The following is a 13,543-nucleotide window of genomic DNA, read 5'->3' as shown; positions in this document are numbered from 1 at the left end:
CCAAGGAAGGTTAATTTATTTGCCCAAGATCAAGTTTGTAGAATCCATGCCCATCCTGACTTTTCTCCTTGAGCGTCAACTCACTTTTGATGTTGTCAAGACCCACCTTCCTTTCCTTGTTCAGTCTGATCTGCTGGTCCCCAAGAGTATCCTGACCATTAGACTATGCCTTGCTTGATGCCTATGGGAACTCAGTAAGTGGCTTCCTCCCTTGCCTCTAATGTGCTCTCTAGCTTCTCCAGCTGCAAGTACTTAGTCATCAGGTAAGGATGTTGACCTCACAACTGGCAGCTGGGCCTGCTTGCTTGACCCCAAGTTTTGTTGTTATGGTTGTTCAGTCGTTTTCAGTCATGCACAACTCTCTGTGACCCCATTTGGGGTTTTCTTGGCAAAGATATTAGAGTAGTTTGCCATTTCCTTCTCCAGTTCATTTTACAGATGAGGCAGCTGAGGCAATCAGGGTTAAGTGAGTAGCCCAGGGTCACACAGCTAGGAAATGCCTGAGGCTGGGTTTGAACTCAGGTCTCTCTGACTTTAGGCTTGGTGCACTATCCACTGTGACACCTAGCTGCCCTTTGACCCCAAGTTAGCCCCTTAATTTAAAACTCATTTTTAATCCCTAAATGAGGAGGGTCCTAGCAATATGTTTAGATAATAGTTTTTAAAAAAAGGTGGTCAAAGATGATGAGGTCCTTGTGCTAATGAAAGCTGCCTTCTCACCCAACCCACCAGTGCCCTGGGTTCAGGGTCATCTCTATTCTACAGTTCCTGAATTCTTTGCAGGGAAACTATTGCTGTTTGTCCTTAGTGGCTTGTAAGAAACTGGCTCAGGCTTAGGGTTTTGCAGAGGTCAGCACAAACTGTTTGAGTTTGGGGGATGGATCCCAGCTGGCTGGGAAAGGATATAGACTCTGACTTGAAATCTAGGGAATCCTATGAAATTCTGTTCAGTTCAGACAGGAATGTCATTTGAGTTCAGGTCAGGTTCTCCCCATGAGCCAGCCCGAGGAATACCAGCTTGAAGAGCATCTGGCCAGACCAGACCGGTTCAAATAAGCTTCAGCAGCCTTAGGCCAATTCAAGCCACTTCCTGAAAAACCCAGCAGCGCTCACTGACATTCATCCCTGACCTGTGCTACATAAAGAGAAAACAAACCGACAAAACTCTAGTCCCTAGAATTCATGTGGGGGGTTGGGGGATGGTAAAAGTACCCATGGTTTTTTTATTCCAAATGATCTATCATGGTCTGAAGGAGGCAGGGTGACATAAGGAGTGGACCAAGTGCTAGACTTGGAGTCAATCAATCAACAAACATTTATTAAGTATCTACTGTGTGCCAGGGACTGTGATAATCAGGAAGACCTGGATTCATAACACTTCCAAATTCAGCACTCTGAGACAGAGTCCTATCAGCCTATCCTAGTTTCAGTTCTGTTTGTGAGGCTTAAAGAGATTATATACATAGATATGTATATATATATATATATATATATATATATATATATATATATATATATATATATATGAAATTTTGCAAAACTCAGAACATTATGTAAATGTCAAAGAGTGTTGGCCCGGCAGTCAAGGCACATGAAATTCTGCTTCTCATGCAGTGTGATCTTGGACAAGTCTATCTTTCTCTCAGCCTCAGTCTCCTCACCTGTAAAGAGAAATCATTGGACTAGATGAACCTTAAGGTCCCTTCCAGATCTAGCATTCTTTCTAACTTCTTTGAGCCTCAGTTTCGTTATCTGTAAAATGGTGATGGCAAAGCTCTCTATCTTAGCGGACTATTACAAACAAAGTGCTTGTAAACCTTGATGTGGTGTATTAATAGAATTACCCTTAAAATAAAACATCTTATTATTTGCAATATTTAAGCTGCTGTCTAATAGATAAAACCAACTTCACTGGGATTTAGGTAAATTTAAAATAGGAGTTAACAATCATTCCTATTCCTACTTCCAAGGTATTAAGAATCATTTGACATGTTAGGCACATAGTAGGCACTTAATAAATACTTACTAACTTTGACTCTGACTCTACTAGAGGAATCATTTGATCTTAAGGGATATCATTGCAGACCAGTCCCATGACTAATAACAAATTTGAAAATTGTACTTTTTGTACTATGGAAAAACCACATTTATATTTGTTTGACTGTAGTGGGGAAATGTGGGTCAGCTAAGTGGTACAGTGGATAGAGCCTGGGCTTAGAATCAGAAAGACTCAGGACGAGTTCAAATCCAGCCTCAGACACTTACTAGGTGTGTGACCCTGGGCGAGTCACTTAACCCTATTTGCCTCAATTTCCTCATTTGTAAAATGAGCCAGAGAAGGACTTTGCAAACCATTCCAGTATCTTTGCCAAGAAAACCCCAAATGGGGTCACAAAGAATCAGATACAACTGAAAAGGACTGAACGACAACAATAACACAGGGAAATAGAGCGGAGAAGACCTCTAAATGCTCCTGGAATGTCTCCTGAGCCGCTACATTCCAGAAAAACCTAGTCTTGGTTTAATGGAAGAGGCCAAATAAGAATCCAACTGAAAATTTCAGCTTAAACCAGTTTCCTGTTTTGGATTCGGTATAACACTACAGAGCAGGCTGCTTCTTGAGTTCCATAGTACCTCCAAATTCCTCTTTACTCTCAAAATGTTCAGGACCAGAGGTAGCCCACTACCTCTTCCATGTCTCTCCCCAAACCACCTATAGGTAGTTTGAGTCAGTCCTGGGCCTTTTCCCCCTTTTTTCCCCTCTATATTTTCTCTCTTGATGATCTCATTTGCTTGCATGGGTTCAATTATCATCTCAAGAAGGTGACTCTCAAATCAATAAATTCAGCCTTCATCTGTCTTCTAAATTTCAGTCCTATATCACTAACCATTTATTAGATATTCCTACCTAGATGTCCCACTGGCATCTCAAATTCAACATGTCCAAAATAGAACTCGTGTTCTCCTGTAAATCCTCCACATTTTCCTGGTTTGGTGGAGGCCACTACTGTCCTTCCAGCCAACCAGTGCCCATCCTCAATCAACTGCTATCTTGTTAATTCAATTTCCACATTGAAGAAGATAACCCCTTCTTTCCATTCTCACAGACACTCCCCTAGCTAAGACTCTCACTGCCTCATGCCTGGACTATGATAATTTCTCCTAGTTGGTTTTCCTGCCTCCGCTCCAATCTACCACCTACCATGTAACCGCCCAAAAACCTTCAGTGGCTTTCTAGTCTTATATCATATCACTCTTTTTCATGGAGTCTACAGGCTGAACTAGAACACAATTTGCCAAATTTAACAGTTTTTCTCCTGCTTCTAACCCCCATGCCCATAAATCTACTCCCTCCTCAGCTCTGCCACTTAGGGACCTTTATCTCCTTTCAAGATAGCGTAGATGTTACCTCCTCCATAAAGTCTTCCCTCATCCCTTTAGCAGTCAAAATGTCTTGTATATACTTATCCGTGTAACTATTACATTCTCCTAGTAATATGCAAGCTTCTCGAGGGCACATATGGTTCTGTTTATGTCTTTCTGTTCTAATAGAGTATCTCACCATCAGTAGAGAATAAATGTTTCGTGAATGGAGAATCCAGTGTTTTCTCCAATAGGCCATTTGAAGCTTATAAAATTGTAGTACTAATCTCCTAGAAGACCACTTTACATACCTATTAGACTCAGGATGCTGTCCAAGGCATTTAGTGTATCTTGGATGGTAAATCCTGCATTTTGGGCTCTGGAATTAGCCCCTTGGGCATCCTGAATCACCTGGAGAACAGAAAACATGGGTGACTTATCGAATGAGCTGGTTTAACGAGCTCTCTCACAAGACAACCTCTGGAAACTTACCATATGCATGGCGTTCCCATCTTGATCAAACTCCAGCTCTTTCCTTCCAAGCTCTCCCTCCACATCCCGGATCCCACTGCTCAGAGTGGCCATTCCCTTCTCCAGTGCCAAGGCAGCATCTGCTGTTGTGTTAGCTTCTAAGTTCAATCTCCCGATCTCCTGGGAGGAGAAATGGAGCCATGGATGATAGGAGAGACATTTACAAGGCAAGAAAACAAACCCAAGACAAATTAGGAAGACAAACAGCTGCAGCTGACCCATGAAGAAAGACATGAGCTAGTTCTGCCGAGAAAAGGCCAGGTTTGGGAACACACCCATCCCCAGGCTTGGTTTCAGACAAGTCACTTTGGGGTCTGTCAAGGACTGGAAGGGTGTCAACAATATGACTGTGTTCCTGTCTCAGCTTGAACATTAATGGAACAGTAAACATGTTGGGAGAAATACGGGAAGACAGAAAAGAAGGAAAACAAATCCACATATTTCTGCATCCTCACTCCTACAGTCTCTGGAATGACCTCGCTGGTGCCTCTTGGGCTTTAGCGGAGAAGAGAGGCCTGCTGTATCTTGGAGACTAATGTGACCAGGGCCTGGAAGCTATTACCTCTGGACCAGAAGCCTGCTTCAACATCAGTCACATGAATAAGCATTTATGAAAAGCGTGGAACTACATAGAGCTTAGGGCCAGATACTATAGAAGGAAAATTACACATACCTGGTGTTTGCTCCTGACATAACTTTGGACATTTTTTCTATAAGTAACCAAGGCATTCATAATTTGGTAGAGATAGATCACTATCTCTTCCTAGTAGAAGACCTGGTAAGTCTAAATAGTTTAGGGGTCAAGAGCTCCAGCTTGGGTGGGTAGAGGGGATCTCTGTCTCTCTTTCTGTGTCTCTCTGTCTCTCTCTTTCTCTGTTTCTCTCTCATCTCTCTTTCTCTGTCTCTGTTCTGTTTCTCTCTGTCTCTCTATCTCTGTCTCTCTCATCACCCGACCTTTATTAGATTCAATTTTCAAATATGGGCTGAAAAGGTCATCTCTTCCTAGTAGGAGACTAAACATAAGAGATAGGATCATGGCTGGAATTTTGGCTGAAATTTTCCCAAGTTCTGAAATCAAGGCATTGATATCACTCTCACCTAGATAAGTTACACTTGCTCAAATACCTGGAATTGGAGTCCCGTGTGTATAATCTAATGTAAGAATCTTTTGGGTCCAGCCCTATTTGGGAAAGGGGTATGTACAGGACCACAAATGAGGTCCTTCCTGTCAGAGGTGGTGATAAGTCTGTATCTCACCAAACAAGAGGTCAACCACAGGAACACAGCGTTAGACGAGGCCATGACTTCATTCAGGAGTCACAATGGGATAGCCACGATTCCCTTTCCCATCCTTCTTCATGGTCCTTTTCCTCCCCTCCCCTGACATGCCCTCCACAGAGTGTTAATAATCTTTACCTGCTCGATATTATCACTGATCTCTAGCGCCTCTCCGGCCATGCTCTTTGCCCGCCTGGCATCTGCAGCAGCGCTGCCCAGGGCCCTCTCTGCCTGCCCTGTTTTGTCATTGGCATCTGCAACCATCTGACTGATAAAGGAGAGTCTCCTCATAGCATCTTCTGCTTCTGTTTTCCTATCCTCGACCTGCAGGTCAAATTCTGAGGTGAGAGAAGATAATGCCGTGAGTGCAAGGAATCACTAATGACCGAGCAAGAGCCTAAGAATCTGGGGGCAAAGTTTCTCAAAGGAAACCCAAGGCCTGAATTCCTTTTTTGGTTTACTTTTTTAACTCCAGAGGTCATCAGCATCCCCGGATGCAGCCACTATTTCTTAATGTCTCTAAATATGCAGCCAGCTCCCATCTACCCACACCCCCCCGTTACCAAAGGGACAGTTGAAGCAAGTAATTGGCTTGGTCCAAGACCACGCCGGTTGTAAACAGATGAAAGTTTAGAATTTACAGCTCTAAATACTGAGCCCTGAGCTTGCAACTTATATTCCTGCGCCTTCTTGCTAAGAAATAGCAGGGAAGCATCATAGCCGAGTATATATAGAGCTGGTTTCAGAATCAGGAAGATATGAGTTCAAATCGCACCTGATACACGCTGGTTGCGGCAAATCATTTAATCTCTAAGTACCCCCAAGCAACCCTCTAAGACTGTGAGTGGATTCTGATATGCAGTGATAAAGGCAGCTCAAACAACCCATGAACAAGCATTTGTTAAGGTCTAACAGCGGGGCTCTGTATACCCATGAAATCACAAGACAGGTCTGGCTAAAAAAAAATAAGTGGGAAAAGGAACAGGTAGGTTTGGGTAGGAAAGGAGTAATTGGCATAGAGAGCCCAAACAAAGGAGCCCTGGGAATGTCTCTGTAATAAAGGAGCCTGGAGCCATGAACAGGAATTTCCTACTGTTTCCCACACTAATGAAGCATGCTAGCACCATCACCAGGGGGCAATGGAAGCTATTTCTGGGAATAGCAACAAGCATTTTCTAGTGTGACAAATTAGACCCAACTCCAGCACCAGCAGAGAAGAGAGGACAGAGAGACAGCACAGCCCAGGAGATAGAGTGCCAGACTTGGGATCTGATAGACCTGGGTTCAAACCCTGACTCTGACACTTAAACTATCTGTGCAGCCATGAGGTCACTTGACTCATGTTTCCTCGTCTTTAAATTGGGAATGATGGCCCCCTAAGGCTGTTTCAAGGTCAAATTTGATAATGTATGCAAAATACTTAGCAAACCTATGTAGATATTAACTATTATAATTTTAATAAAATTAGTAAGGACTCAGATCACTAGCTTGGCAAAGTAGTTACAGAGCTGTCCTTGGAGTTAGGAAGACTGAGCTTCTGGGATCTAATTCCGATACATGCTGTCCATGCGACCATGAATAAGTCCCTTAACTTCCAGACCTGGATAGAGAAGACCTGAGTTCAAGTCCTGCCTCAGACACTGCTATCTTGGGCGAGTCACTTAACCTCTGCTTGTTGCGATTTCTTCATCTGTAAAATGGAGACATTAATAGCGCGTACATCCTGGGGTTGTTGTGAGAATCGAGTGAAATTCCTATTTGTAAAGTTCTTTGCCAACCTTAAAATGGCCCAGAAGTACTTTTGTTGGGTCATTTCAGTCATGTCCGACTCTTCATGACACTGGAGAGGTTTGCTGTTCCTTTTTCTGGCTCATTTTACAGATAAAGAAACCGAGGCAAACAGGGTTAAGCGACTTGCCCAGGGTCACACAGCTACCAGGTGTGTGAGGTTGAATTTGAACTCAGGTCTTCCTGACTCCAGGGCCAGCGCCTACTAGCTGCCCAGATAAATGCGAGTTGTTATGTGGCTGTATATAGAGCAGTTGCCAATCTGCTGTAGTACAGGGAATCTGTTCTCCCAATAAAATCATGGGTCCAGATTTAAAAAAAAATCAAATAAAGACTCACCCCTGAGGTTTTTTAAAATGCTCTCAACTTCATAAAAAGTAGCATTGCCCATGCTCAGGGCCTCTTCGGCTCTGCTCTTAGCAAGATTGGCACGGGAAAGCAGCTGATCCGATTTCTGTAAATAGTCAGGTACAAGAACCAAGATTAGAGCACATGTAACCTACACCCCAGAAGCGCATTCCTGCTAAACAAAATTAACCCCAACACATTTCTCTTTCATGATAACAGGATGCCATAATTCACCTCACAGGAACATGAAAACAGATGAAATCTCCCACTCTTTGGGAAAGGGCAAAATATCCGATGACTCAATGACATGGACCCAGGGACCAAACAATCTCAGATTCAGGTTTTGAAAACCTCATCTTGCACATTATAATTTTAAGCCCCGGCCCAGCTAGCGGATGGAACCCCAAGCTACACCCCAAAAGGCCCACATTCTATTCCCAGATCTGGGCACTGACTCACTGGGTATTTCTGGGTGACCGACATTATTATGTTTGTTTCACAGACTAGACACAAGTAGGCTCGTTTCAGGACGTCTTTAGACAGCAGCCTGAATCAAAAGTGCCGTCATGCTGCTGAAGGGCCTTTCGGTCCTTGTTTGGTCAGGATTTGGAATCAGAGGACCCAGATTCAAATCCTGACCTTATCACTCCCTAGCTATGTCACTGACCTTTGAGCCTCAGTGTCCTCCTCTGTAAATGGCAATAATAAATCAGCTTTGAATGACCTGTTAAACAAGGTCATGATGAAGAAAGCCCCGGGGGTACCGTACGGTGCTACACAAGTGTAAATCATTCTCAGTGGAAATGGCACACCTGTCTCTCCTTCTCTCCGTCCCGTAACAGCTGCCGGGTTTCTTCCTCCCAGTTTCCCAGGCGATCTTGCGAATGCTTGTACTCATTGATGTGTCTTGTTACCAGGCTCGACAGAGAGTCAGCCTCCTGTCTGATCCTCTTGGTTTCCACCTGAAATCACAAAGGCGTCAAGAAGCCTTACTCTCCTGCCATGGGGAAAGAAGCAGCTAGGTAGGACAGAGGCATAGATGATGTGGGGTGAGGGAGGTGGGGTAGAGAGAGAGCAAAGGGCCTGAAGTCAGCAAGGCATGAATTCAAACCCAGCTTCAGATATTGACTGGCTGTGTGACTCTGGGCAAGGCATTTAACCACCGTCCGCCTTGGATGGGGATGACCACAGCACCTCCCTGCCATGGCTGTTGTGAGGACCAAAATGAGATCCTATTTGGAAAGCACTGGCTAGGTGCTTCCTAAATGCTTGTTCCCTTCCTTCTCCTCCCCCTACCACAAAGGCCAGTCTGTAGGACCCTGCAGGGGCCTGACATCCCTGCCTAGAAATGGGAGGGATGCAATAAAGGACACAAAAAGTCATGGTGGGGAAGCATTGGTCGCAAGACAAAGACATCTGAGAAACTTTCCATTTTCTTTGGTCCCTCTGTGGAATCTGCGTCTGGAGGCGAAATCTCCAGGTCATTGTTTGTGTTTGTTTGCTTTATGTCTGTGTTTATGTCTTCTCTTAGCTGAGTTCCATAGTGGAGGTGGAAGGGGAAAAGGCGTAGAGAAAAGAACAGACAGATTAGGCAGTGGGGGACAGGAGGTGGACCCCATGGAAATTTTATAGGAAGAATAGACTTTTTCTAAATTAAACACACTTTGAAAGAGATCTCCTAAATTAGGGGTGGGGATCCTGCGGCCTCAAGGCTACATGTGGCCCTCTAGGTCCTCAAATATAGCCCTTTGAATCCAAACTTCACAGAACAAATCCCCTTAATAGAGGATTTGTTCTGTAAAACTTGGACTCATTCAAAAGGCCACACTTGAGGACCTAGAAGGCCACATATAGCCTCAAGGCCATAGATTCCCTACCCCTGTCCTAAGTCGAATAGAAGTGAGCCCCTTTTGGTTGGGACTCAGGAAAAATTAAACCACCACTAGTAATTAATTTGCTACAGTTCCCAGTGGTCCCTGGGATCTGGGAAAACGGCTACCACTGTATCAGTCACTGTGAAATTATAATGACCAATCTTGGCCCCAAAGAAGAGATATGAGAAGCCAGGTGGAATCATGTGGGTGTGGAACAGTGCATGGAATGTCAGACTTTTTCCATGTGTGGGTTAGTTTGGCTGAACTGTTTCTTTTTTTTCCTTCTCTTTTTAATTCTTTGTTATGAGGGCTGGTTCTCTGGGAAAGAGAGGAAGGAAGGATGCATTAGGAAATGGTGGTGATATAAAAAAAAAAGGTAGCAAGAATTGCCTTTCTTTATATCCCCAGCGCTCAGCACGCTGTGTGGCACATTGTTGTGTCCAGTCATTTCTGCCTTGGCTGATTCCTCAGGACCCCAAGATACTGGAATGATTTGCCATTTCCTTTTCCAGTTCATTTTACAGATGAAGAAACTGAGGCAAACAGGATTAAAGTGACTTGCTCAGGGTCACATAGCTAGTATTTGTCAACTGACAGTAAAATTTTATTTTATTTATTTAAAAATGCTGACTGTTGACTGACAGTAAAAAGTTGTGGTTTTTTTTTTTATTTTAAAAAATGCTTATTAGAGCAGCTAGGTGGCTCAGCGAGTAGAGCACCCACCCTGGAGTCAGGAAGACCTGAGTTCAAATCCACCTCAGACACTTGACACACTTACCAGCTGTGTGACCTTGGGCAAGTCACTTAACCCCAATTGCCCTGCCTTCCCCCCTCCAAAAAAAACGAAAACAAAAAAATGTCGACTGTTGACTGTCAGTAAAAAGCTATTTTATTTATTTTTTTAAAATGCTTCTTGACTGTTGACTGACAGTAAAAAGTTATTTAAAACAAATTAGCTGTCTTCACAATTTGCCACTTCTAACAGACCAAGGTTATGTCAAATCTTCCTCAGAATGTTTTTCTCACAAGGTAGATAGAAAAAAAGGCAGAAGAAAGCTGAAACTGGGACAAGGGAAGGACCACTAGCGGCATGGTTCAGTAGATTAGGTAGGAGTAGAACCCCCAGAAGATGAGGGAAGAACTTTGTGTTTCAGCTGTTTGCTGCCTGTGTGTTTGTGCCTGGAGGCCCCCTCACCTGGAAGGCCTGGTTAGTGATCCCCGGGTGTTGAGGTACTGAGTTCAGGAGGCGCAAACTCTGCTGATAAGATCTTTCTGCTTCAGTGCCAGCTTGACTGGCCTCCCTCTGCAACTGCTGGGCCAGGGATTTGGCTTCTTCAAATCTACAGAAAGAGACCGTCTTGAGAATCTGCAACAGTTGGAGCCCTAGCTTTCAATCGGGAAGACCTGAATTCAAATCCTGCCTCAGACACTAACCAGCTGTGTGACCCTGGGCATGTTATATAACTTCTCTCAGTCTCAGTTTCCCTAAACGGGTATCATAATAGCACCTACAAGCCAGGGCTGTTATAAGGATCAAATGAGGTAATATTTATAAAAGAGTTTTGCAAACTTTAAAGAGTTATATAAATGTGAACTGTTAGCTATCAGAAATAGGCACTTTTATTGTTATCTCAACCAGAAAAGAATCAGACTCATTGGGTTCCCATAAGAAAGTCTTCTCTGCTCTTCTACCCGCCTCGTGTTCAGTAATCAGTGTAATGAGTTCAAACTCACTTTCCCACCAGGCCTTGCACCACAGAGCTGTCCACACTGCCGCTTCCCACTCCTTCCGTCATGGCTTTGCGAACCAGTTCCAAGGCTTGGTTAGAGTGATCCCTGGTTTCCCCGGCCAGTCGTTCCATATCATTAGCTGACTTTACATGACTGAAAGGTAACAATTTGAAATCCCATTAGAGCTCTCAGGGCAAAGGTTGGGACAGTTGCCTTCCTCCTTGTGATGGAAGCCAAAAGAAAGGGAGTGGCAGAGCAGACTTGACCCAGAAAGATGAGTAGAAAAGTGAATGACTACCTCAGAGTAGATATAGAGCATCCTTTAAATAACAGGATGTTCTGGAATGGAGGTGTCAGATACGCATCACTCACAAGAGTGCTGCCTGAACTAGCTTAAAATGGAATTGGGAAATATTTAATAAAATAAGTAAAAATAGAATAGGACATAGATAATGCTATTATGTGGTTTTCTAAGTCAGTAGGTGCCTGCAGGCATCTTTATGCGAGGTTTAATGGTTTCTGTTTCTATTTGAGTTTGATACCACTATTCTAGAGAACCATCCCAGAATAAAGAACCAAGAATTTTTCCCTCTTGGCAATATTGTATGTATATATAAAAATATCTGATTTCAAGACCTTCCATTATTCAGTAGATAAAACCTCAGGACTGTACTCAATGTCTTTTTTTTCTTTATGAGGGAAATTGTCATCCAACATTTTCACCGAATATAACCATCAAGAACTCCAGGGTCACCTCCACACCACGATGAGCAGTCCCAGTAGGGCTTTGTGGAGAACATGACAAGATGTGGATGTTGTCTATTGTCCAGAATATGACATGGAATTAGACAGTGAGGTTACAGAGCTCATGTAATCTTGGACAGATACCACAAATGGACATTTTGGGCCCAGAATTGATAGCAGGAGAAGATTGGGCTGAATTGCCTTTGGGAAACTGCAAAACTTCTTTAGTGACCCCAAACTTCTTCCTGAAACAAAAGCCCAGCTTTTTAAATTCCAATATTCTACCAGTGTTATTGTATGGCTATTAATCCTGGAATACTAAAGTCTGTACGTAATTAAAAATGAGTATCCCTCAGAGGACTGTGGAGAGGTACAGAGTGGGTCAAGTTCACTACAACACTTAAGAAATAGGAAGTACTGAGAAGACCCAGAGTCAAGGATGCCGTTCAAGTGAACAAGAAAATGGGTTGACTGTGTGTCAACAGTGAGAGATGAAGTAAGGATGGCTCAGGTTCTCTTCTGGCATACCGGCAATGCCAAGACAAAGTGAGGAAGGCTGTCCACCCTTGGACCTCCTGCACGGGAAATTTATGGGAGAACATGGACAAGAGCCTGACAGGGTAGACAGGCATGAGTAGGGGTGGATTGCTTTGGAGGGCACACTGGCATTGGAGAGATCACAGATCCATTTTAATATTTTGAGTAGGTCCAGTAAGTTCCGGAAACACAAAGGGGTGTTGTCACACAGTTAGACACAGAAACAGACTCTGGACCCAGTGCAGTCTTTATGGGAACAATACAGTACTTCCTGCCCCTTGAATATAGTAGGTGCTTAATAAATGCTTGTTAAATGAATGAAATCCCCAGGGGCCATATGGAATCTGTGGACTCTCTCTCTAAGGTGAGTGACGTCCTACAACTCAAGGCTCTTTTCCAAACCAGCAAGGCTTCTCACGATACTTCTGCCAGGTTATTTCTTTCTCCCATTAGTCCACTCCTAAACTGGGCCTGAGTCCAAGGAGAGAAGCCTTTGTCAACAAAATCATTCCAGATGTTCTTCCCTGCCCTTCCCCCAACAAGCTGAGGAAAGCTCTGCAGAGGCTGGGTGAGGGCTCACCCTGGAGAAGTCTAAACCAGCCCCCTTGGACTGACTGAGCTCCATTGGAGATCAACTGAGTTTGCCACCACCTGTTGGGCATCACACGAAGAACAAATCTGAAAGGCAGCTGGATTTATGGTCTGAGGTAAAGAGGACTCTCCAAAGCTGCAGGAGCACAAACATGTGTTTTACAGCAGTCATTAGGCCCCTGCAGAGCTCTTCTGATTGCAGGCTTGGCCCCCAACCAGCCTGCCTGCTCACTACTTGTTGCTACTTGTTCCTGGGCTTGATTTGAATGGAGCATTCAAGTCCCCTAAAGCTACAGAGAGTGCGTTCCCAAAGTTCTCATACATTCCAGTTCCAGGTGGCCCTAAGAACCGTGCCCTACGTGGATGTAGCCAACAAGTCACAGTTGGAGCAGCTGGGAAGGAAATGCTCCCAGTCTCTATCCATGGACCCTTCCTTACAAAAAACAGCCGTGCCTTGTACTGCTGCAGGAATTCTTAGTCTGGGGTCTGTGGACTTTTTTTAATAATAGAATCTTGGTAGAAATTTTGGTAACATATTTTTTGATAATAGAATTTCAATAGAATTATTTCAATTGAATTAGTTTTCCTTGTAATCCTGAGTATTTTAATGTATGTATTCTGAAATGGGGACCATTGGTTTCACCAGATTGTCAAAGACATCTTTGACCAAAAAAGGTTAAGAACTCCTACACCATTGCATATCTGGAGAACTCCAGTTCTCTAAAAGCCAAGTCATTCAAACCCACATGGAGGAACCC

At 43.8% G+C, this 13,543-nt stretch overlaps 1 protein-coding gene across 1 annotated transcript in view; it reads right to left on the bottom strand.

Moving 5' to 3' along the window:
- The window catches only part of LAMC2 (laminin subunit gamma 2), a 71,682-nt gene that overhangs the window by 1,797 nt on the left and 56,342 nt on the right, over positions 1-13,543 (bottom strand). The window contains exons 16-22 of the mRNA XM_036756809.1: positions 10,917-11,066; positions 10,378-10,522; positions 8,121-8,270; positions 7,300-7,414; positions 5,311-5,510; positions 3,856-4,014; positions 3,675-3,774 (exon numbers count right to left, since the gene is read on the bottom strand). Coding sequence (XP_036612704.1) covers positions 3,675-3,774; positions 3,856-4,014; positions 5,311-5,510; positions 7,300-7,414; positions 8,121-8,270; positions 10,378-10,522; positions 10,917-11,066 — 1,019 coding nt within the window. The remainder of the gene's footprint in view (positions 1-3,674; positions 3,775-3,855; positions 4,015-5,310; positions 5,511-7,299; positions 7,415-8,120; positions 8,271-10,377; positions 10,523-10,916; positions 11,067-13,543) is intronic.

Source organism: Trichosurus vulpecula, chromosome 4 (genome assembly GCF_011100635.1).
Source record: "Trichosurus vulpecula isolate mTriVul1 chromosome 4, mTriVul1.pri, whole genome shotgun sequence".
Lineage (NCBI taxonomy): Eukaryota > Metazoa > Chordata > Mammalia > Diprotodontia > Phalangeridae > Trichosurus > Trichosurus vulpecula.
The sequence above is the reverse complement of the archived record's forward strand: the minus strand, read 5'-3'. Positions and strand labels throughout refer to the sequence as shown.